The sequence below is a fragment of the Dromaius novaehollandiae genome, chromosome 11, assembly GCF_036370855.1.
Source record: "Dromaius novaehollandiae isolate bDroNov1 chromosome 11, bDroNov1.hap1, whole genome shotgun sequence".
NCBI classification, from domain to species: Eukaryota; Metazoa; Chordata; class Aves; order Casuariiformes; family Dromaiidae; genus Dromaius; species Dromaius novaehollandiae.
The window spans coordinates 23,976,545-23,998,561 of NC_088108.1; the positions used below are offsets into that span (position 1 = coordinate 23,976,545).

The window sequence follows — 22,017 nt, forward strand, 5'->3', positions numbered from 1 at the left end:
TCTGTGCAGGCAAATGGCTTCTGCGCGAGGCTGCTCGCCAAACCTTCACCCTGTGCCTCCCCGGGGCCGGGGGCTGCGGAAACCACGCTGCCTTTCGCATCGCTGCTGCAGCAAAGGGTCCGGCGCACTCCGCTATCACGGCGGTGTCTCCGTGCTGCCTCTGAGGCCCGCGGAGAAACGCGACCTCCGTCTTCTTGCTGGCACGGCGACGGCAACAGCTGCAGCCCGGCCGCGAGGACAAGGAGACCTGAAACCCTATAGCCCCGCGGCCCCGCTCAGCCCCGGGGCAGCACATTCCCCGCACCGGGTCTGCCTGCCCTCGTGCCATCCCCCGGACCCAGCACAGCCCCGGGGTGCTGGGGGCCCTTTTCCACCTGCCCTCGCAGATCGTTGGGGCGTTTATTGCACTTTTGAGGTGTTTCCAGGCTGCCTGTGCTTCTGCAAGGGGTCCCCAGCGCACTCGCCTTCGTCTTCTGCCGTCTGTGTCGGCCGTGGGTTTATAGAGGGTTTTGCACAGGCGCGAGGCAGGGCCTGAACCGAGCTTGCCGGCTGCTCCAAGGTGACAGTCCTCACTTGTGCCTGGGCCAGATGAAGCCGCCGGCGCCTTGGCAGCGTTTAACTGCTGGTCTGAGCAAAGCAGTGAAGCAATGCCCAGCCTGTCGCGCTCTGCCAGGCTTTTTTTGCAGCTGTTTTTAATCTATCCGCTGGCTTTCACAACCCGTCCCCCTATTCCTGCTCTTTAATGTTCGAAGTATACGGAGCGACAGAGCGCTGTGGCTGCAGCCAGCGGGGCCGGTCCCAGGAACAGGGGTGGCTGGAGCCAGGCGCCAGCAGCCGACGGCCCCCGGGAAGAGGCTCCCGGCGGGATGCAGCAGGCGCCAGCCCCTCACGCGGCACGGCGCTGCCGGAGCAGAAATGCCTGCGGAGATAGCGGGGCGGCGGGGCAGCTGCTGAGCCGACATGTCCATCTTTGGGCTGCTCTCCGATTACCAGCCACGAAGATAGCCGCCCCCGGGCCGGCCGAGCGGCGCCGTGCGGAAAACCGCGGCCGAGGGGCACTGCCGGGGCTGGGACTCGCGGGGTGCCGCCGGCAGAGCCACGGGTGCTGCGGGAGCCGGGGCCATGGCACTGCTCTGCTACAACGCGGGCTGCGGGCAGCGCTTCGATCCCGAGCGCAACTCCCCGGGTAAGGGGGTTCGGCAAAGCTTCGCTAACTTGATAATTCGTTTGCATTTTAGCACTGCCGGTGGTTCCCGGGGGGGTCGCGGCGCGGCGCGCGGCATCTCCCCGGCACGCGGGGGCCGTGGCAGGAGCTTCCCCTCCTGACGGGCTCCGCGTGGGGCTTCTCCCCGCTCAGACTCCTGCGTGTATCACCCGGGCGTCCCCATCTTCCACGATGCCCTGAAGGTGAGCGGGGCCCGCTCGGGCCGGGGGTGCTGCCGGCGGCGGGCGTTGCGCGGTGCCTGACCCGCTTTGCCGTGTCCTGCCGCCCAGGGCTGGTCTTGCTGCCGGAAACGCACGACCGACTTCTCCGAGTTCCTCGCGATAAAGGTGAGCGGCCGGTGCCGGCCCCCCTTCCCCACGGGATCCCACGGGGCTTCGCCGGGTGGATGCACGTGCCCAAAGCACCAGCCACGCTCCGACGGTCCCACCGGCCCCTCGGAGGGGCCGACGTTGCTCCCGGGGCCCCCGCGGCCGTGAGCCACCAGGCCACGGAAACCTGCGGGCTCGGTAGCATCCTCCATGTCGGGGACAGCGAAGCGGGCACGGGGCTGTCTGCGCTCCTCAGGGCTGCACGCAGGGGTATCACAGCACCGAGAAGCCCCCCGCGCCGCCCGGCCAAGAGGAGAGCTCGGGCGAGCCGAAGGCCAAGCCGGCGGTGGAGCTCATCCTCCAAGGACCAGCGTCAGCGGAGAAGATGCAGCGGGAAAGACCGAGGTGAGGCTGCAGCGGGTCCCGTGCGCCGGCTCCCTCGCCGGAGCGGGCGGCAGCACCTCCGCAGAAACTGCTCACGCTTGCTGCCGTTCCCCAGCTCGGATGAGCCGAGGCAGCTCCTGCCAGTCAAAGTATCCCGGTCTCTGGAGCAGGCGCTGGAGAAACTGGACCTGTCTGCCAAGGATGAGGCACCCAAGGGCAACAGTGGTAAACCGCAGGCTTGCGTCTCGGGGAGGCTGCGAGACGGGGCGGGAGCGGGTGCGGGGCCGGGGCCGGCGTGACACCGTGCTCTGTCCTCGCAGGGGAGGCCGCTTCCCCGGTGAAAGCTGGCACCGCCTGCAAGAACGCGGCCTGCAAGGCGGTGAGTCCGCGGCGGGCGCCGGGTTTGTACGGCCACGGGGGAGAAGCAGGTCCCCCTTTGGGCAGGGGCTCCGCGGCCACAGTCCAGCCACCCCTCTGCTCCTCGTCCCGCAGATCTACCAGGGGCCAGAGAGCAACGCAGGGACCTGCACTTTCCACCCCGGAGTCCCCGTCTTCCACGAGGGGTAAGAAACGACCCTTCACGGGGCGACGAACGGCCCCTCATTGCTCGGTTTCGTGGTGCTGGGCCCCACGGGGGGCAGCCATGGGGCACGCAGCCCCACAGCACCCGCGCGGCCCCGTGCCTCCTGCTCGCCCCCAGCCCAGCCATGCTGCCCTGCCCGCAGGATGAAGTACTGGAGCTGCTGCGCGGTCCGAACGACGGACTTCGGCGCCTTCCTGGAGCAGCCGGGCTGCAGCACCGGGCGGCACTGCTGGGCGGAGAAGGGGGTAAGGGGGCTCCCAGGAAAGCTCGTGCAACGGGGGAGAGCGGGAGAGACGGGCAGGGGTGTCGGGCAGGGGCGCCGCGGTCCCCTGGGTCGGTGCTGCAGGACGCCCTGAGCAGTCGTCGCTGAGCTCGGGGCAGTTTTTATCCAGGAGCAAAAAATACGAAGTTGAGGGGAGGGAGGTGGCTCCACCAGGGCAGCATCTCTTGTCCCTACCGCGGTGCACGAATCGCGATGCAAACGCGTAGCTGTCACCCAAATTTGGGGCTGGGATGTCTCCTGGGGCGTTTCTTTGGCTGGATCACGCTGCAGAGTGGGGCTGTGTCCGGGGCCAAGGCCATCCATGGTGCGGATGAGCAGCAGCTCCCGCGGGAGGGAGGTGAAATGTGGCCATTTGGGGCTGCACTGCCCCACGAGTTTAGCATGTCATCGTGACCTACGTCCAGCTGCAGAGCCCCATGCTGCCCTAAGACCAGCTTGCTGGCCATGCACAGCGCCCTGCTCCCGCAGGAGCTTGGGCGTAGCAGAACGACACGGGAATGACCAGGGGATGTCCCCGGTCTGAACACGTGGACCACCCTGGGACAGCACAGACGCCCCTGTCCCACCTTCTCCTGAACCTCCTCCCCGGCTCAGGCGTCCCCCCGCCGTCGGGGCTGGACGTGGCGCCGGACAGGTTCCTCCCCTCCGCAGGACAAGAAGGCGGTGTCCTGCCGGCAGGACTGGCACCAAACCGGCAGCCGCGTGGTGGTGACCGTCTACGCCAGGAACCCGCTGCCAGCCCTCAGCACCGTCAAAGCCAACCGCACCGTGGTGAGGGGGCCGGCGGAGCCGGAGGTGGGCGCGTGGCGTGCTGGGGCCGCTCGCTTTCGTGACGGCTGATTTTGGTACCAGCTGGGAGCCGGCCGCGTGCTGGGGACGCTGACAGCCCGCTTGGGCTGCCGCCACCGCCGTGTCCACGCTCGCAGCCGGCAGCCTGGGAGAGCTGCACCGCCCGGGAGAGCAGCTCTGGGCACGCTACCCGCTGAGCCGCTTTTCTTTGGGTTGTCTTTCAGCTTGAGGTTCACGTCGTCTTTGAGGGGAATAAGGTTTTCCAGGCAGAACTGGATCTCTGGGGGGTAAGAGCCTCTTTACTTCGATATCCCACTTCCAGCAATCCATGGGGCGACGAGCTGAGATGCTGCGAAGCAGCTGACGCTGTTGGGAAGCCTGTGCAGCCCCAAGCACCGGCTCCCAGCAGATAACGTTGCTCTCTGGGTAGTCACGAACCTCAGACGTTTGAGAAAGCAGCAAGACGGCTGCCGGTGCGACTTCTGTGCGGTCCTGCCTGGTCATGCAGCACGAGGCAGGCGTTAATTGTATTAGCGTGTAGAAATGGTGTGACCCACGGGACTCGCTCGCTCCCGTGCATAGGCTGGTGTAGCTGCAGAGCGAACAGTGATTTCACAGTCCCTCCCTCGGCGTTTTTCCTCGCTGGCTCCTGAAGCCCTGCAGGGATTGCAGCAGTGCGGACCGGCTCGTCTGCAGAGCTCCAGCTCTCCATAGCAGCAGAGGCAGATGGGGAAATGATGCTTTTCTCTGTGCATCCCACACCGGTAGCATCCTCTGAGCCATTTCAGCCTTGTGCCTGGGCTCTGTGCCCGGCTGACTGCTCTGCAGCGACCTGGAGCACCCCAGCCACGCTCTTTGAAACCCCGTCACAGCGCTGGCTTGCTGCTGCTGTTGTGACCGTGGGGCAGACTGGTCCCCCAGGTCCTGGCACGGCGGGTTGCGAGGAGGGCTGTTTCGGAAGGTGCTGGGGCTGCTCCCGTTGACCCCGAGCGAGAGCAGACCCGGCTGCCGCTGCTGGCCGTGCTGGTGCTCTGGTTTTCAGCTCCTCCACAGCCAGTAGTTGCCCCCCAGGTTAGTCCCTGCGCTCTTGGAAGTGACCATTTCTCAAAAGCTATCAAACCGTGCAACAGAATCCGTCACTTTGGTGTCAGACCTTGGCTGAAAAAGGAAAATGGCTCATGCAGAGGCCCCAGCAGGGCCCTGTATCGTCCCCAGCCCCTGCCCCTGCGCGGTCCCGCTGCAGGGTCCTGGGGGAGGCAGCTTGCTCTCGGCCACCTGCCCGCTCCCGCGCCGCTCACGGGGCCCTGCCCTCCTCCAGGTGATCGACACAGAGCAGAGCTTCGTGAGCATGGTCCCCACCAAGGTGGAGATCACGCTCAGCAAAGCCAGCCCTGTGCCCTGGGGCAGGCTGGAGCTCCCCCCGAGCAGGGCGCGCTCCCGCGGGGAGCAGGCGGAGGAGGACGTCGCCAGCGTGGAGGAGCCCACGGGAGCCCAGGGGGACGACTCGGACGACAGCTTGAGCTGGTCAGAGGAGGAAGATGAGGAGATGGAGATGGGAACACCAAGCAACTGATGTGCAAGTGCTCCAGCAGAGGAGAGGTGCCAGCTTCCTCCCGTACGTGTTTTCCCGAGGTGCCCGGGGGCCGTGGCACCACCTCCGGTGGAGCAGACCGAACCTCCCAGACCAAGCCGAGCGCCGCGTGTGCGGCTGCAGGGCACCCTGCCCCTGGCTGAAAGGACAAGCAACAAAACCACAGAGCAAAGGTTATAGTCCGATATCCCTCATAGGTGCTTAAGAAACATCAGCGGGACGAGCCCCCCGGTCTGTCTCTCCCTTCTCCTGCCGCCGACCAGGGCAGGACGATGGAGGAGCCTCACTCTGCGCGGGAGGCAGCTCACACCCATGCTGGGTCCCTTCTGGACCTGCATGGTCAGAGACTAGCTTTAACCCGGACCTCTCGCGTCCGCCTTCCCTGCCTCCCTCCGTCTCATGAGCCTGGGAGGTGTTTGGACAGAGGTGATGTCCATGTGCAGGAGGGAAATTTTTGTTGCTGCCTGTGGCATTCCCGGGGGTTTTTGACTAAGCCCTTCATAAAGCTGTTTGTAGAAGTGAAGCTGCCACGGGGTAAGAGGTTAATAACTGATGAGAAGACAGGAAACAGAGGTCGACTGTTGTAACGGAGGGGGAGGAGACTGGCAGGGGGAAATTCCCAACCATTTCTGCTGTTTAACATGTTCCACAGAGCTGGGAAGGTGGATGGAAAATGACGTGTACTGTTTGCTGATTGTGCGAAAAAGTTCAGCTATTACTAAATTACCGCCGATCGCAAGCATGACGCGTGCGGGGAGCGTGCACTTCGCACAGGCGGGTGCCCGTGCCGGGCTCGTTTTGGGACGTTTTCTCTGTTTCGGGACATGCTGGCTCCTCGCTCAGGGTGCTCCCAGGCTCAGCGCCAGGCCCAAGACCGCGCCATGTCCAGAGTGGTCAGTCCAGGGCTTTTTGGGGAAGAGAAACCATTTTGTTGCAGACTCGGGGTATTTGTGAAGGGGTTGGGTCTTAGCATTGTGCTTATGCCACAAAAAAGCAGGTTGGATGCGGTTCCCACAGAAGGAGAGCGGGGAGAACAAGCCCGGGGCTGCACCCCCACGCTAGCCGGTCTCGGAGCCCGGGTGTCACTAATATTCCTCACTTTGGAGGAATATTTGCGGAGACCAGGGAACCGCCACGGGCTCCTTCACTATGGAAGGGGAACAGCGGGGACGTGGTGTGCCCGGGCCGCGCTCGCCGCTCCCGGGGAGGAGCCGAAGCACAGAGCGGGCTGCTGCGGGCCCAGGGCCCCTCTGTGTCCCCCCATTCCCCCCCCTTTGGCGGGTTTCTGTGCTTTTCACCACACAAAAGCGCGGCTGGCCCGGACGCCGCCTCACCACCGGCCCGGGGGAGGCCCGGTGCCTCGGGCGCGGCCTCAGGCCCAGGCCCGGGGCGGCCCCAGGCCCAAGCCGAGGCGCAGGCGCGGGCCCAAGGCCGCCCCCGCGCGGTGCGGCGGGGGTGGCGGCGGCGGCGGCGGGGCCGAGCGCGCGTGCGCGGGGGCGGCGGCGCGTGCGCGCTGCGGCGGCAGGGGCGGGTGCCGGGGTGCGGCCGGGTCGCGGGTCCGCCGCCGCCCCGCCAGCAGCGGCCGCCGGCGGCGCGGGAGGTGAGCGCGGCGGCGGCGCGGGGCCGGGCGGCGGGGGCCGGGGCTGGGCCTGGCGGCGGCGGCGGCGGGCGCTGCCCTCAGGGGCCGCGGCCCGGCGCCTCCTTCCGCCTTGCGGCGCCGAGGCCCGCGGGCGCCGTTTCCCCGCCGCGGGGACCGGGGCGGGGGGGAGGGGGAGAGTCTCTCGGAAGCGGGCGGGCGGCGCGGGATGGCGTCCTAACGCCTCTCCCGGCTTCCAGCTCTCGGGCGGGCGCCGGCACCTCGGGAGCGGCGGGCGCCCTGGTCTGCCTCCCCTCCCGGTTTCACCGTGCTCCTCCGCCGAGAGAACCGGTGAGTAGCCGGCGTCCGCTTGTTCTCTATAGGCGCTTGTGGTTTCAGCCGTATTTACCCGGGGTTATAAGCAAACTCTAAGCGCCGTTGTTGGTTATACGCGCCCTGTGCCCACTTGGCACGTCCCGCGCTGCAGCATGCTGTCCTTGCGCCTGCTTCCTTAGCTGGGTTTGTCCCAAGCTTGTTTTCCAGCACGCAAAAGTTTTTTGTCCAATTTTGTGCCAAATCTAAACTACATAGCGCGAGGACGGCGTTGGGCCTGCGTGCCGGCGCTCGCTTTGCGCTCAGGATCCCCCAGAGAAGGTAAAGCTACGAGACGCCTTTGGCGTTTCAGCTTTGGAGTCTTTCCACGCGACGCTGTTAACGCTGTGCTCGGAGGGGACTTTGCGGAGACCTTGGGAGGACAATGAAGCCGCGCTTTGCAGAGCCGTGCCGGGAGGAAATGGAGTGTGCTGTTTGATTTGCTCACATGATGCGGCTGCGGTTCTTCTGGAGCCCCAAGTGTTCTCACATGGCTGCGTATCGAATACTACAGAGGCCCTTATCTTTAAAATCCGTGTTGTATTTTTTCATTTTGCTATCCTATGTCTGCGTGTGTCAGTGTAATGGACTGCTGATAACTGCTGCTCAGTTTTTACGGATGCAGTACTTGGTGCAAATGCAGCTGGCGGATTTTGCAGTGTCTTAGAGCTCGCACCATCGTGCAGCGCATGCTGAGTGCATGCTTGTGTCTTAATCATATCAAAACTATTTAAAGAGTCTTTTGAAAGTTGTTATTGATGGAATGACCAAGAGTCTTATTCGTCATCTTTTTTTTTTTCCTCCCAATGAAATTTGGGCATAGAGTGGGAGAAATCAAAGAGAATTGAAAGTGTGTGGGTTTTTTCTCCTCTTGAAGGGAAAAAATCTAGACTTTCCCAGCATATACGTTGCTCCTCAAATACAGCAGTGGCTTTGTTCCAACTTTTCTTAAAAGTACTGTTTTAGAGTGGCAGTGAATGCCAGGTGACAAAAGGTGACAGAACGGTAAACTGCTAGTTTTTTTCACCTCAAATGGAAGTTGGAAGGACTTTAACCAGACTTGTCATTCACACTGTAATTTTTTTAATGCTCTTCTTAACAGAACCTGATGTCAGAGATGTGTGTTTTTTTTTTTTAAAAAAAAACCAACAGTAATGAATAAGACCTTGCCAGAATCTTTAGAAGGTAGGAAGGACGTATATTACTCACTTTTATAAACTGTGGATTGAGGTATTGGGGAACTGTGGAAGTTGCCTGTAGCACCTAGGAGGTAGGTAGCGGGTCCGGGAGTGGAATGGTGCAGTCCTGACTTCCAGTCTCGTCACCCTCAGAGCGCGTTAGGGTCATTCGTGTGTACGGAAATTCTGAGAATACCCGTCATGACGATTCCCTGCTTTTGCACGTGGTCGCGGAAGGAAAATCAAGTTTCACATTCTGCAGCTTTTGATTACGGCAGGATCCATTGCATTTTCTATGTGCTGGGGACTCAGGTACCTACTCGCGTTCGAGTGCTTAGTTCCAGTATGACTGTATTTGTACAGATGCACCTTGGTGTGGTGTTATTTCGTAGTTGTGCAGCCGTTTCACTAGCTTGTGTCTAATGTCCTTTGAAAATGTTCATAATCCAAAGACTATAACCTTGGATTCATAGAATTTAAGATCATTGATACCATTGATATTTGGTCACTAATTTCCCCATTCTCCGATAAAATTTGGAGTATGAGTGCCTGTAGTAAAAGTGTTAGAGTATTGAGGTTTGTGTGGTTGAGATGCCCAGATCATCTCATGCATAACACATTCACCATGATTCCCTAAGAAATACTGTTTATATAGCAACGCTGTGTGCGTATCACCCATGCAAATAACGATTAACCCATTTCAGCCAAATTTGAGGGAGTAGATATCTTAAAAACATTACATTAAAGGGTTTGGATTTTTAAATATTTTTTTTTTGAAACAAATTTTTGTGCCAAAAAAGGAAGGCCTTTAAAGTGTCTGCACTGATGGAAGAACTGGTGAAAACTGGGCTCTTGTTAGGCATCAGAGAATGTGTACGGGGGGCCCAACCTCCAGGCAGAGCTCTGTAGACAGCGAGCCCCGTTGGTCCCCCCCCCGTTTGCAGGACGTGGGGCTCTGTGACGTGGACTGTGCAGTTCCTGCCGTGGGGCTGGACTCAGGCTTGTCTTGTTCATTGTTTTTTCTCTCTGGTGCCATTGTGGCTGCTGTGTGTTTTCTCTCGCTATACAGGTAAGAAAGCTATACAGGTCAGGGCAGAAATCGGTGTGAAAATGTTGAAAGGCATTCAGGAGTTCCAGCAGATCATTCATTGCTGGAGGAATAGTGCGAGTGTTATGGATGAGGTCCCCTATTTAACTGCAGTGCTCTCTCTTGGCATGCATGTGTAGATACATTCTGAAAGTTTGGCACTTGTTCATTGCTTTGGCGCTTGAATAAAAAAATGGAGAGTAAGCTGAGCTATTATGGAATAGTAACACAGTCTTGATTAAACTGCTGAAAGCTCCTTTCTCTCCGGTGGCTAAACTGCATGAATCGAGAGTCTTTTAAACTCCTTTGCATGGGCAAAGTCAGTAGGACAGAGTTAGAGCTGCGTTATCCTTCCAGCTCTTTGCTGAGTTTTCTGTGCCAGGTGGACAGCGTGAATCATCTCTGATCTCGTTTTTGTTGCTGGAAGATGAGCAATTAAGTTGTTTAGATTTCTTAACTTCTGCTTCTCTTTGCTCCTGATAAAGCAGGATCAAACTTCTGAGCCTGCAAAACTGGGAGGGATAGATCAAAGGTGATGGCTGAACAGAACGACGCAGGTTTTATGCTCATTGGAGGTGACCTCTGCTGAACTCCCAGTGCTCTTTCTGCTCATATTTGGCCAAAATGGGCCTATCCAAACTGGAAGGTGAGATGTGGAAGACCTGAAAAACCCTTTCAAAATGAGTTAATCAAAGAGCAATATCAAAGCTAAAATCCCCCAGCAGAGAAAAGGCATCTAGCATTAATGTTGTACGGGCAGAAACATATCCTGCTCAGAATTAGTTCCTCTGCCAAGAATTTTCAACATACAGGAAGTATAAAAAGTATAAGGAAAATCTAGAAAGCCCCAGAAGAAATCAGGTCTGTGTTTCCTCCCTGATTTCCTGTCACTGTTTTCTCCCCTTCCTCAACAGACAGGGAGCTCTATTTCGGAAGTATTACAGGAGAAAATCTAGAAGGTTTATCCCCCCACAAAAAATATTTTGACGTAACATTAAGTGCGGTTTCACTTACGATAGCTTGAGGGTGGTGGAAGAAGACTCCAAACAGTGAATTTCTCCAGCCAGTGTCCCATTGTGCTGCAAGAGAGCAAACTGTCCACGTCAATGATACCATCAAGTGTGTAATTAGGTCAGAAGGGGAGCAGCTCTCCAGACAATGTCTCAACAAGCAGATAGAAATCTCGCGCATTCCAAAGGCAGCGCCAGGCGTGCGGATACCGAGCGCCGACTTTGCAGCATCCTCCGAGCAGCGCCCGAACCCAAACTGGAATGCCAGTTTTCTCATTCAAAGGCTCTGATGGACGAGACAGAAATAACTCTCATCTACGTATTTTTGCACAATACTTCTTTGTGATTTTTTAAAATTATTATTTGAAAATAATTCCCATTCTGCTGTGACTGCTAGAGCTCTCATCCGTGTTCTGAGGATCTCCCACCTTAGCCGTAATCAAGGTCCGTTGTCTCGTGTTGCCGGTGGCCTGATGACTGTCAAAATCCAGACCTCTGCAACCAGAGTTACTTCTCTCACTCCTTTGGACTCTTGTTGGCTCCTGTCTCTCGCTGAGTAACCTTTAAACTTGTCCTTGAAGCTTATGCCCAGCTTTCCGTGGCTAAATTCCCAGTTTTGTTTTTGATTGTGTTAGGGTGTTAATCTGTATTTTTCTCTTTTTGATTTACTACCTGTTGTACCTGGAAGTATACATGGAACTGTCCTACTTTGTATCTTTACTCTCTCTTAAATTCTTCCTAAAAGCTCTTTTGAAGCCCACCACAAAAAAAAAAAAAAAAGAGGATCTATAATAATCTTCCTGCTTTTGGTCATGTTCATTGATGATGATTGATTGGAGAGGTTTTTTTTTTTTTAAGCATATATTTAAACTCATAGAATATGCAGTGCCAGAGTCAAGGGTGCTTGAGAAATAAAAAGAGGAATTTTCCACTCAGAAATTTGAATCCCAGCCCCTTGCTGTCTTAGGAGAGTTTTATTGTCATGCAAATTGTTTACAAGAAGAAATAAATAGAGACTTTGTATATTATGAGCAAAGTGATTTGTGGATTTAATAGCAGAAGGTTAGACAGAGGTAATATTGTTTGCTTGGTTGTGGCTTAAATTAAGAAATCCTTTGTCTTCCATATGTAAATCTGTAACCCAGCTACACCTGCTCGCAGCCTACAGACCTGGAGTGTAGGAGCGTCTTTCTAGTCTTTGTTTTGGTTAATGTCTCTAAATTTTGCATTCTTGTGCTTAATTGTAGGAATCTTTTTTTTTTCCCTCCCCTTAGGCGGCATTTGCCACAAATTATTCCTTTTAGCTAAGAGGCCTGCAGAGGAGCCTGCTTCAGAGCCTACAGGCTCTTTATTCGTGTGTGTAGTTCATGTTTAGTCTGATGTTAGTCTGATGTTTTGGCATGTTTGAATGGAATTATTTCCTGCTGCAAACGTGATTCTTCTAAAATCCAAGCCTTAGTCAAGTGATTGATGATATTAATGCTGTAAAAGAGCAGTTGTATTCCAGGCTTGTTTGTTACCTTACTGTTATGCTCCCCATCAAAAACTCTAATGAATTCTTAAATAAAGCCTCAACAAGATAAGTAAGCTCTGAAAAATATATTTTTGCTGGAAAAATTTGGAACAGATTGAATCAAGTTATTTAATCTACCCATGGTTCAGGGTGTGTGTAGCTTTACAGTGCAGCAATATATAAAACTGCCTGTGTTGCGTTATGACGTTGGTGTGATGACGCTGGAACATCAATGTCTGTTGTGTGCAGGTAGGGGTGCAATTCTGCGGTACCTCGTGTTTCTGTGGAAAACCATGGACAGAAATGAATCGAGATATGAGCCCTTGGGGGAGCTCGTGGTTTGTGTTTTAAAACCTTTTTTTTTTCCCAAGTCTTTGCAATTTATTTATTTTAGAAACTATGAACTGGACATAAAAGACTTTGTGTAGCTCATTATTCATATGACTTCTGTTGCTATACGTGAGTTTTATAATGCGAGTATCCAGCTAACATCTGCCATCTCCGCGATGTCACTTTTTATAAACTCATCAGAACAGCTGTCCGTTGCATGGTTAATTCATTTGGGAAAAGTTGCTCTGGAATTGTTGGTCGCCGTTAAGGTTTGCAGCACCAGATCCTTTAGTATTTAAGCCAGAGATTTGAATTAAATGCAAGAATAAGCTTTAAAATCTGCTATTTCTATGCTGCAGTTCAGTAATATTGCCTCTGGCAGCAATGTCAGCTTATGATGTTCCACCCCTGTGTGATTTGTTCCCACCACGTGCTGCCTCTGGCTTGGTTGTACCAACGCAACTGACTGTGGTCCTGCTCGGTGAACTGGATGGGAGGATGACTCCAGTCCTCTGTATGCGTGGTCCTGGCTGCAGAGGTAGCAGGCTGCCTGGGAGGGAAGGGGAGGCAGCGTTTGGAGACATCTGAAGACAGTGGACCAGGGTGTCAGGGCAGGTAGTGATCTGCCATACAGGGGAAACAGAAGTAGGGACTGGAATGGTGAGTTACAGTCGTGTCTTTAGATGTACAGCGTTACGGCATTAAAATACATCCACTCTTCTGTTGTTGTTTGCAACAGCTAGACCTTCTGGGTTCAGAAATACTGTGCCGTATTATATGTTGTCAGTAACAGTGTTCAACCCTGATTAATAATAAAATGTTAAAAATGTTTAATTTGTAATGCTTTAAGTAACTTTATATTAAAGGGGTTTCAACTTCGGGTTTTGCAAAATGCAACAAATGTTTCGAAGCCTCTAATTTAAGAGATTTAACCTTTTTATTATTTTTTTAATTATGTATTTATTTTCTCCTAGCCCTGTTAAATGAAAATCTTCGTGCAACTATCCTGGAATATTACATGCAGTCCTGCTGTCAGTTTTTGCTGGTCAGTGATGTTCTTCATTTTACTGATTAACTTTACGATTTGCAGTTGCATGCATCTCTTTATGTTTGACTGTAGCCTTGAAGTGGGTTGACTGCTATTTTTAATGCATGGTGGAATTCACATGTATGATTTTCTGCCAAAACTCAGAAGTACCTGCTAGATTTCGTTTTAGGTGATTCACATTGTTATAGAAATTTAATTCCTGACGTTTTCACAAAAGATAAAACTGTTTCTGCATCTTCCTCCTGCTTGTCTCCTCCAGTTTCCTCCCCTGCATGGTGTTTCAGGATCAAGGTTTCCCTGAACTGCTTCCCGCAACTGATTGATTTTCAGTAATCTGTGTGTACATATTTTGATACATCCTAAAGCACTGTATGTGAACACAGTCAATATCACTCGTTGCCTGTAGTAACCTTGTCCCAAAGCTTAAGGCAGGCTATTTCCACTTAGTACAGAAGAATTACCTGTGCTTACAGCGGGAAGACAGCAGCACATAGGTACAGACTATGTCAAAAAAGACAGGGCTGAGACCTAAACAGTAGGAAATTATCAGTTTGTTTGGATGGGCTTGAAGGGGAAGTTGGCAGAAAGGGATTTCATGACTTTATTAATGGATTACTTCACTAGTGCCCATTTTGATATGTTCCCTTTGCTCTTTCAGTGGTGTCTGAGCTGTGATTTTTCTGGAATGTGCAGTGTAGTCCCTCCCACTATTTGTTTTTTTTCCTCCTGTTTGAAGCAGGGTAATTTCTGCTGGTTGCGAGTTGGGGCTTACAGATAGTACCTCAGAGGCATTTGGGTGAGAAGGCAGATGCAAGTTCCTTCTTGTTTGGGCTAGCAGTGGAAGTTCCAGCATGGAAATGTGCAACAAATGAGTCTGCTTGTAGTTGTTTCATGCTATTTTCAAAGTCCCTGCTGTTCATGTGAGAAAGGTTTAGAATGAAATGAGTTTTAGGCTATATCTATTTGATTATCACTCCTACTCCTTAGGTATCAGGGAGGGACAGGGAAGCCTTTACTCATCAGGTATCTTCAGTAACAATCCCACAACCTGCCTAGGAAAGTTGCTCGATTGCTGGTCTCCCATAGCATGTGTTTTTCTAATGCTCAGTATAAGCTTTCTTTATTGTAGCTCAAGCCTATTAAGTTCTGCTTGTTCTGTCACTGATTAGTGAGAATAATCTGTTCTTGGCTTCTTTAGAAAAATTCTTTACGTATTCTAATCTGGCTATGATGGCTAATTATACTTCAAAGAACAACTTTTCTTGTAAGTGCTACTTCCTGAACCTTTTATCTGGTGTCCTCTCAATACTGTAGTTTCTTGAGGTCAAGCTGATGCTGAGTTGAGTGAATTTTTCTGGCAAACAGTATTACTGCAGCCCAGCAATGGATATCTCAGTTTATTACAGAATTCTTGGAGGCTTCTTTGTGCTAAACTGTTTAGATAGTAGAATATGTAGACAAGAAGTGTCAGTTCAGAGTGTATGCTTGTGCGTGTAACCTACAAATGACAGAGTATTTTGTTGTGCCTGAGGCCACAGCCCCTTTCCGCTTGCAGATACCTTCTAAAGACATGTCCCTTTTGCCTGTGGGAAACTGGCTGATTATGGCGAGACTGAGAATTTGGCTAATTTTACTCATATGGTTGGAATGCAGCCAGTTGCCACTGAGTTCTCAACTTGTTCCATCTCCATTCCACTATTGCCTTTCTAGCCTATACGCTCTTTGTAATGGGTTTTGTGACATCTGGCTGTGATAATAATTTGTTAGCAATATTAAAAACACTTGCTTAAGTTTATCTTTAAAATCACTATCATTGAGTATGCTTTTCCTAACGTTTCTTCTTGCTTTGTGCAGGACTTCTTTTCTGGGTAAAGAATGCAGACAATAAAGTGCGTAGTTGTTGGAGATGGCGCTGTGGGAAAAACTTGTCTTCTCATCAGCTATACCACCAATGCCTTCCCGGAAGAGTACATCCCTACCGTGTTTGACAACTACAGTGCCCAAATGACTGTCGATGGCCGGACAGTTAGCCTGAATCTCTGGGACACTGCGGGCCAGGAGGAATACGACCGCCTGCGCACACTATCCTATCCTCAAACCAATGTGTTTGTCATCTGTTTCTCCATTGGCAGCCCTTCTTCCTATGCAAATGTGAGGCACAAATGGCATCCTGAAGTTTCTCACCACTGTCCTAACGTTCCCATTCTTTTAGTGGGCACCAAGAGAGACTTGAGAAATGACCTGGAAACAGTTAAAAAATTGAAAGAGCAAAGCTTGGCTCCCACTACCCCGCAACAGGGGACTTCGCTGGCTAAACAAATTGGAGCAGTCAAATATTTGGAGTGCTCGGCATTGAATCAGGAGGGTGTTCGGGAGGTGTTTGCTGAAGCTGTGCGTGCAGTTCTGTATCCTGTGACAAAGAAGAACACAAGGAAATGTGTCCTATTGTAGTTACCTCGGATAATGGGTGTTCGAAGTTGAATATTGACTAGAATCTTGGAGGGCTCTTTGAGTTACATTGAAGATTTGCATCTTGCACTAACAGCTCTAAGCAGAAATGGTTTATGCAAAGAATATTCTTGCAGTCTTATTGCTTCAGGGAAACTGAAACAGAAGAGTTTTTTTTTTTTTTCCTTCCAACTGAGAGGTCAACCATTTACTTAATTTCTAAAGTTCTAGTCTCCAGCTTCTCCAGGGATCACTTGGCTTCTGTTCTTATTTAGTGGAGGAAGAAAAAAGAAGGGACTTCTTTGAAGCCAATTTTCTTTACTAGATAACCATCAGTTACTGGACTTGCTGAAAAGCACAAATTTTGATAACTTTGCTTTAAGTGTAGCTGCTGCTTTTCCTATCTCTTCTTTACTGATCAAATTGGTTTTAGAAAACAGAAGTCTGGCTGTCCAATTGTTTTAATTTGTTGATTTAAAGCTTGAAAACCATTTGTTTACATGCAAAAATGCCTGTAATATTACTGAGCTTCACTTTATAGTGAACTTGTGACCATTTATATGAAAAGATAACATATGGCGTATTTAATCCAATGAGCAAGACAGGGAACACTTGCAATAATTTTATTAATAGAAGCAGGAACTGATTTCTCCTAATGTAAAGAATTTAGGATAATGGTGAATACTCAAAAGAGTGATTTTTGTGCTGTTGAATGGAGAGTTGGAAGAGTAGTTTAGTTAGAAGTCTTCCATAATCTTCTAAACTGAGTTAAGGTTTTATTTCACTCTCCAAAGAGACTTTACATTCTGAGAATAAAGTTACAGTTATCTGCTTGAACGGATTGAGGTAATTGGGATGACGCTTCTCAAAGCAAGCTTTTCGGTGTGATCCCACTTTCCCTTTGATGAATTCCAGAGACTTGGTAGAAGCCTGTTTGCTCTCGAGGAATTCATGGCTTCACTTCTTAATGCTCTTGGAGTCACCACATGAGATTTCATGGCAAATTCCTTGGCTGTTCTTCTGGCAGATCATTGACAGAAAATTTGGAAGCTCTGTTTACAGGAATCAGGAACCCTTGTTTGTTCCTGGCAACTCACTGATAGTCCCAATTAAATTTTTAATGGTTAGCCAGTCACTGGATAGATTTACCTGGGCAGTTTTCTCTCGTCTACTAGGTGGTCACATATTATAAACTGTTTTAACTCATGTTCCATTTATGTACTTTTTAACTTTCTCTAGCAGCTACAGCGAATGGCTGCTGGCTTTTGTTTTCAGAATGTGCACTGTTTTCTATGTGTGATTCTGGGACCAGCAGAGAAGTGAGCGCATGGAACCTTCCTTAGACTTAACCTTAGAGCCTGGCGGTATGAAAGGAGCATGCTTCAAAGATATTTTGTATGAAACCAGTGGTGCTGGCTTGGGCTTTGTTGCCTAAAATTGACAGTGCTGTCTTTGTCCAGATACAGCCTAAACTGGTTATTCAGAACTTGCTTTTTTATGATTCCCACACATGCAAAACTGTACTGTGTATACCCTGGACAGAAAAAAGCCTCATTTTAGCAAGATAACAGAAAATACATCAACAAGGTTATGAGGGATTTTGTGTTAAATTAACCTTGGTTTATCTGATGCAGACAGAAATACTAGGTGGATAGAGACATATTCATATTTGTGCCATCATTCCCCTCTGAAGAGGATGTGCCTTTCTTCAGCTAGTGTAACTGATGCTGACACTAACTACAATTTCTATATAGCTGATGTATGCTCCTCCTGGTATTGCTTTAGGAAACTGCAACGCAGAAATTAAAAACTGCAGTTTATCCAAATATTGGTATGTGTAGCTAGTGAAGCAACACTGAGTTCCAAACACTGCCTGATTGCAGAAAACACCAAAATATCCATAATGCCTGATGTCTGTAGAAACCTACAGGCTTCTGTTTATTTTCCTTCACCAAGTGCCATTGACTGGAGTGTCTTTGCATCTTTTGCACTTGTAGAGGAAGTGCTGTTCCAGATGTGGCTCCTACTGCAGCGTTTTGCAAGCTGTAAGGGGAGTATTGCAGTGATGTAACTTCTACTCACCACTTTCTGCCTTTGCTTTAGTAGGTAGGCCTTTAACGCGGGCTTGACTTGCAGGCAGCAATAATTCTGTGCCTTGTAATTCAAGATTATTGTTCTGTAGGTAAATTTCAGTAACTGAGCAAATAGTTTATCATTGTTTAAAATATATTTATTTAAGGCAGTGCACATTTTTTAATGCAGGTCAGGCCTAAATCAACAGTCTAGTTACCCTGGTGCAAGCCCATAACTTTTGCTTAATTCAAAGATGTACTTTAAAAAGTTTGTGATATGTTTGAACTGTTCTTAAATAGACTTTTTATTTCAACAACAGGCACCTCTTTTTTTTTTTTTTTTTGCTACACAAATTTGCAATTTTGTACTGAAGCTACTACTGTTTTTTTTAAAAAGTTTTTACTCTTTTAGATATAGAAATCTTGTAGTTCTGCATCTTCTGTGGATATTCCTAACTGGATGACAATAATTGTATGGAGAAGAAGTCCCGTGAGCAAATATTGTTGCACACCTCCTGTTTCTGTAGGCTCACAGTGCAGCCATCCTGGTGTTAACTGGAAGAGGGTATGGAGAGAGAAAATTCTACTGCTTGATCGATTTGTTTGAATTGATTACATTATTGATTACATTATACTAGAACACTTTATCCCCATCTAGATAACTTAATCAATAGATTGCACAACAGTACTGAAGAGATTAATATCATTGGGATGAAAACGAGCAGAAAGTGAACTTTGAACAGAACTATGAAAACTTCTCCTGTTTTCAGAGTACCTCATTAACAGACTCATTCAAATGCCTTGTATTTCTGCCTCTTTCTGTCAAGAGGAGCAAAAATCCTGCTGGTCTGACAGTTCATTCACTCTAGCATCTGATTTTCATGAGAATGGACTCCAGGGGTGCACAGATCCGATGAACTTTTCCATTCAATGGGCATTCTCTCAGTTATCATCTTCCCTCTTTTTTCTGTAATTCTTAACGCGTTTTATTGCAAGTAGTCCAGTGCTTCAGTCTACAATCCATTCCCTTCCTCCCACTTTTTGTTTTTTCCTGTGGACAGGTAACAAATACAGACTTTAAACAATCACACAGCTGGATTTTTGTCTATTTTCGCAAGACCAGAATACCCCAGAGTGAAGTTACGAGGATTTCCGAAACTGCTCAAGATTTCTTGTTACCGAGGAGAAACGCAGTGCGCGCGTTGCCATTCGCAGAAGAGACTCTCGACAAAGAGACCGACTTTAATCTTTCAGCATGTGAATAACTTCTCAAATACGTAAGGATTTCTTTTAATGTCATTCAAGCCATCCACACCGAGTTGAGCAGTCCGGGAATTGTGTCCAAAGGATGTTATGGAGCATGTTAGATGTATAAATGCTTTGTTCAGTTTACAGCTGTAGCTATTTATATGGAATTAAAACTAGGAGAGCCTCACCGTGCTTCGAGTGCTAAACCTCGCTGTGTAGAAATCGTGGTGCTGCTTGGGCTAACCTGAAGGAGCGGATGGATCCCCGCGGAGGGCTTCCCCTGCCCGGCCGGGGCAGCTGGGGCGAGCATCCTCCGGCAGCGGGAGCCCCACGCTCTAAGTGTGGTACTGATGCATACACTGGCAACTTGATTTTATACTATAAAAAATTTGTATTACAGCTAACAGTTTTTAAAAGATTTTTTTTTTAAATTATGCGAAATTAAATTGTAATAAAACTTCCTTCATCTCTCTGGCTCTCTTATTAACTCATTCCCCCTTTTTTTGTTGCTTTTTCCCTCCATAATGTAGCTGTTCTTTCCTGTGGAAAGCCGGATCCGCTCTCTTAAATGCAATAAACGATTTTCGGTGAACCCGGAAGCCTGCGCCTTCTTTGGCCGTTGCGCGGCCGTTGCGCGGCGGTGCGGGCCGCGCGGGGGCGCCCTTTAGCTCGAGGCGGTGGCGCGCGGCGGCCCCGCCCCCGCAGGAGGAGGGCGCGGCGGGGCCGCGGCTCGCTTCCGCTTCCGGTTCGCGTTCCGCTTCCGGTTCGGGTGCATCGCCGCCGCCGCAATGTCGGACTCGGAGAGCGATGAGGAGGCGGAGGGCGGCCGCGCCGAGCCCTTCTCGCTGGCCGGGTTCCTCTTCGGCAACATCAACGAGGCGGGGCAGCTGGAGGGGGACAGTGTCCTGGACAAGGTAGCGCGGCCGCCGCTCCCGGGTGCCGGCGCCGGGGAGGGCGGTCTCGCTCTGCGGAGGCGGCGGTTCTGCTGGGCCCGACCCGGCCCCCGCTGCGGGCTCCGGGCTGGGCCTAGGGGAGGTCCCGGTGGCGCGGGCTCCGGGACGGGATGAGACGGGCCTGGGGGCGATCCCGTTGCTGCGGGCTCCGGGACGGGCCCTGAGACGGGGGGTCCCGGTGGTGCGAGCTCCAGACGGGATGAGGTGGGGAGTTCCGGTGGTGCGGGCTCCGGGACGGGACGAGACAGGGAGTCTCGTGGCTGCGGGACAGGGGTTCCCGTCGGCGCGGGCTCTGGGACGGTGGGTCCCGGTGGTGCGAGCTCCAGACGGGACGAGGTGGGGAGTCCCGTGGCTGCGGGCTCTGGGACGGGCCCTGAGAAGGGGGGTCCCGGTAGTGTGAGCTCCAGACGGGACGAGGTGGGGGAGTCCCGGTGATGCGGGCTCCAAGACGGGCCCTGAGACGGGGGTCCTGTCTGTGCGGGCTCTGCGACGAGGGATCCTGGTGGTGCGAGCTCCAGACGGGACGAGATGGGGAGCCCTGTGGCTGCGGGCTCCGGGACGGGCCCTGAGATGGGGGGGTCCCGTGACCGCGGGCTCTGGGATGGGACTTGAGTCAGGGGGTCCCGTGGCTGCAGGCTCTGGGACGGGGGTTCCCGCAGGTGCGAGCTCTGGGATGGGATGGGACAGGAGCAGTGGGAGGTCCCAGTGGTGGGGGCTGCAGGACGGGACCTGAGGCCGGGGGTTCCATGGGTGCGGGCTGCGGGAAGGGCCAGGCTGGGGGGAGAAGGGCTCCTGGTGGTGCAGGCTCCGTGCCAGCACCAGAGCGGGGGAGGTCCCAGCGGTCTGGGCTCCAGGGCAGGACCAGGCAGTGCGTGCTGGCTCCGGGATGGGCAGCACCACTGAGGGCTCAGCCTGGCTGGTGGAGCTGGAGGACTCTCCCAGTTGGGCTATGGCTTTGGTCTCTCCAGGAATCCAAGAAGCATCTGGCTGGGTTGGGTGCCCTGGGACTGGGCAATCTGATCACTGAGATCACAGCCAGCGAGGACGATAACGCGGAGGCTGACGGAGCCCATCTGGATGAGGAAGGTGAGGCTCTGGGTTAGTTAGAGTTAAATGATGGAGAACCTGTGGGATCAGAGCTCTTATTAGAGGAGAAGAAACACCCGGGTCCTCTAGGGCTGAAGGGAAAACCATAATGTTATCTGGTCACAGCTCATCTGACAAAGGACTCACCTCTTTTTTCTTGCTAGGGTTAATCCCACTTTATCTCCTGGTCCCTTTTGCACGTGTTCTCTTATTCTTTTTAGTTTTTCACTTCTTGTCTCTTTTTCCTCATAAATAAATTTATTCTATGTTTTTCTCTATCTTAAATTATTACAACACTACTCAGTGCCCAGTCTATTGTTATTATTTCTTTTTATTCCCAAGTTTGTTGAACAGTCCCACTGAGTGAAAGGTGTCTCTTGTGTTAAAGCTGGTTACTTCTTATCAGTCTTTATAGGAAATTGAAAAGTGTTGGAGCTGTTGGCTGGAATGAAGGGAAAAAATCTTCTGATGGGAGAAGTTAATCAAATGCTTTGTTTCTCTAAGAAAAGGAAATGTAGAGAAGGAGTCATATGTGCATAGTGAAGTCAGATGTTAGCAATATATATCAAAATGAACTGTTGCATGACTAGATTTTTTCTTCTCTTCTCAGGTTGGGTTAAGAGCACAGAAGATGCTGTTGATTATTCAGATATTAATGAAGTGGCAGAAGATGAGAGCCGCAGGTATAAGCAGGCAATGGGCAGCCTTCAACCAGTTCGAAGACCAGGTAAATGGGAGAAGCATTACTTAAAAGAGGCTTGAGTGACTGGCAGCTAGTGATATATGTTTGGGGCAATTGGCCTTGACACAGGTTCTCTTAAGAGTGTGTTATTGTGCCCTTCTCACTCATTGCTTCAAGAATATAAGCTTTTGGGAAACCTCGTTCACTGGATAAAGGCTCTGCTAGATATGTCCTTTTTTTAATGGCTGAGT

The 22,017-nt window shown here is 51.5% G+C and overlaps 3 protein-coding genes across 6 annotated transcripts in view; all 3 read left to right on the forward strand.

The window, feature by feature from the left end:
- The first annotated feature begins 980 nt into the window (after positions 1-980).
- ITGB1BP2 (integrin subunit beta 1 binding protein 2) lies at positions 981-5,948 on the forward strand. The gene is made up of 11 exons (XM_026111099.2): positions 981-1,186; positions 1,358-1,407; positions 1,495-1,551; positions 1,790-1,938; positions 2,033-2,142; positions 2,238-2,296; positions 2,410-2,480; positions 2,643-2,745; positions 3,435-3,554; positions 3,797-3,859; positions 4,891-5,948. The coding sequence occupies exons 1-11, from the start codon at positions 1,123-1,125 to the stop codon at positions 5,143-5,145; spliced, it is 1,101 nt and encodes a 366-aa protein (XP_025966884.2). The 5' UTR covers positions 981-1,122; the 3' UTR covers positions 5,146-5,948.
- Positions 5,949-6,623: 675 nt separating this feature from the next.
- LOC112989758 (rho-related GTP-binding protein RhoG-like) lies at positions 6,624-19,637 on the forward strand. Of its 2 annotated transcripts, XM_064518403.1 has the most exons (4): positions 6,624-6,763; positions 7,000-7,090; positions 13,204-13,274; positions 15,132-19,637. In XM_064518403.1, exon 4 carries the CDS (start codon positions 15,153-15,155, stop codon positions 15,726-15,728), a length of 576 nt encoding a protein of 191 aa, XP_064374473.1. In that variant the 5' UTR covers positions 6,624-6,763; positions 7,000-7,090; positions 13,204-13,274; positions 15,132-15,152; the 3' UTR covers positions 15,729-19,637. The 2 variants fall into 2 exon arrangements, with proteins under 2 accessions (XP_064374473.1, XP_064374472.1); XM_064518402.1 differs by lacking the exon at positions 7,000-7,090.
- A 141-nt stretch (positions 19,638-19,778) lies between these two features.
- The window catches only part of TAF1 (TATA-box binding protein associated factor 1), a 38,747-nt gene continuing 36,508 nt past the window's right edge, over positions 19,779-22,017 (forward strand). For all 3 annotated transcript variants that reach the window (XM_064518404.1, XM_026110976.2, XM_026110978.2), the window contains exons 1-3: positions 19,779-19,959; positions 20,967-21,084; positions 21,695-21,811. In XM_064518404.1, coding sequence (XP_064374474.1) covers positions 19,834-19,959; positions 20,967-21,084; positions 21,695-21,811 — 361 coding nt within the window. In that variant the 5' untranslated portion in view covers positions 19,779-19,833. The remainder of the gene's footprint in view (positions 19,960-20,966; positions 21,085-21,694; positions 21,812-22,017) is intronic.

What these genes read in the sequence shown, in the direction of transcription:
- ITGB1BP2 (XM_026111099.2), top strand. Translation starts at nt 1,123, where the DNA reads ATGGCACTGCTCTGCTACAACGCGGGCTGCGGGCAGCGCTTCGATCCC. An exon ending in CCGAGTTCCTCGCGATAAAG is followed by an intron (nt 1,552 to 1,789) that starts GTGAGCGGCCGG and finishes TGCGCTCCTCAG; the next exon opens with GGCTGCACGCAGGGGTATCA. An exon ending in GGCACCCAAGGGCAACAGTG is followed by an intron (nt 2,143 to 2,237) that starts GTAAACCGCAGG and finishes CTGTCCTCGCAG; the next exon opens with GGGAGGCCGCTTCCCCGGTG.
- LOC112989758 (XM_064518403.1), top strand. Translation starts at nt 15,153, where the DNA reads ATGCAGACAATAAAGTGCGTAGTTGTTGGAGATGGCGCTGTGGGAAAA.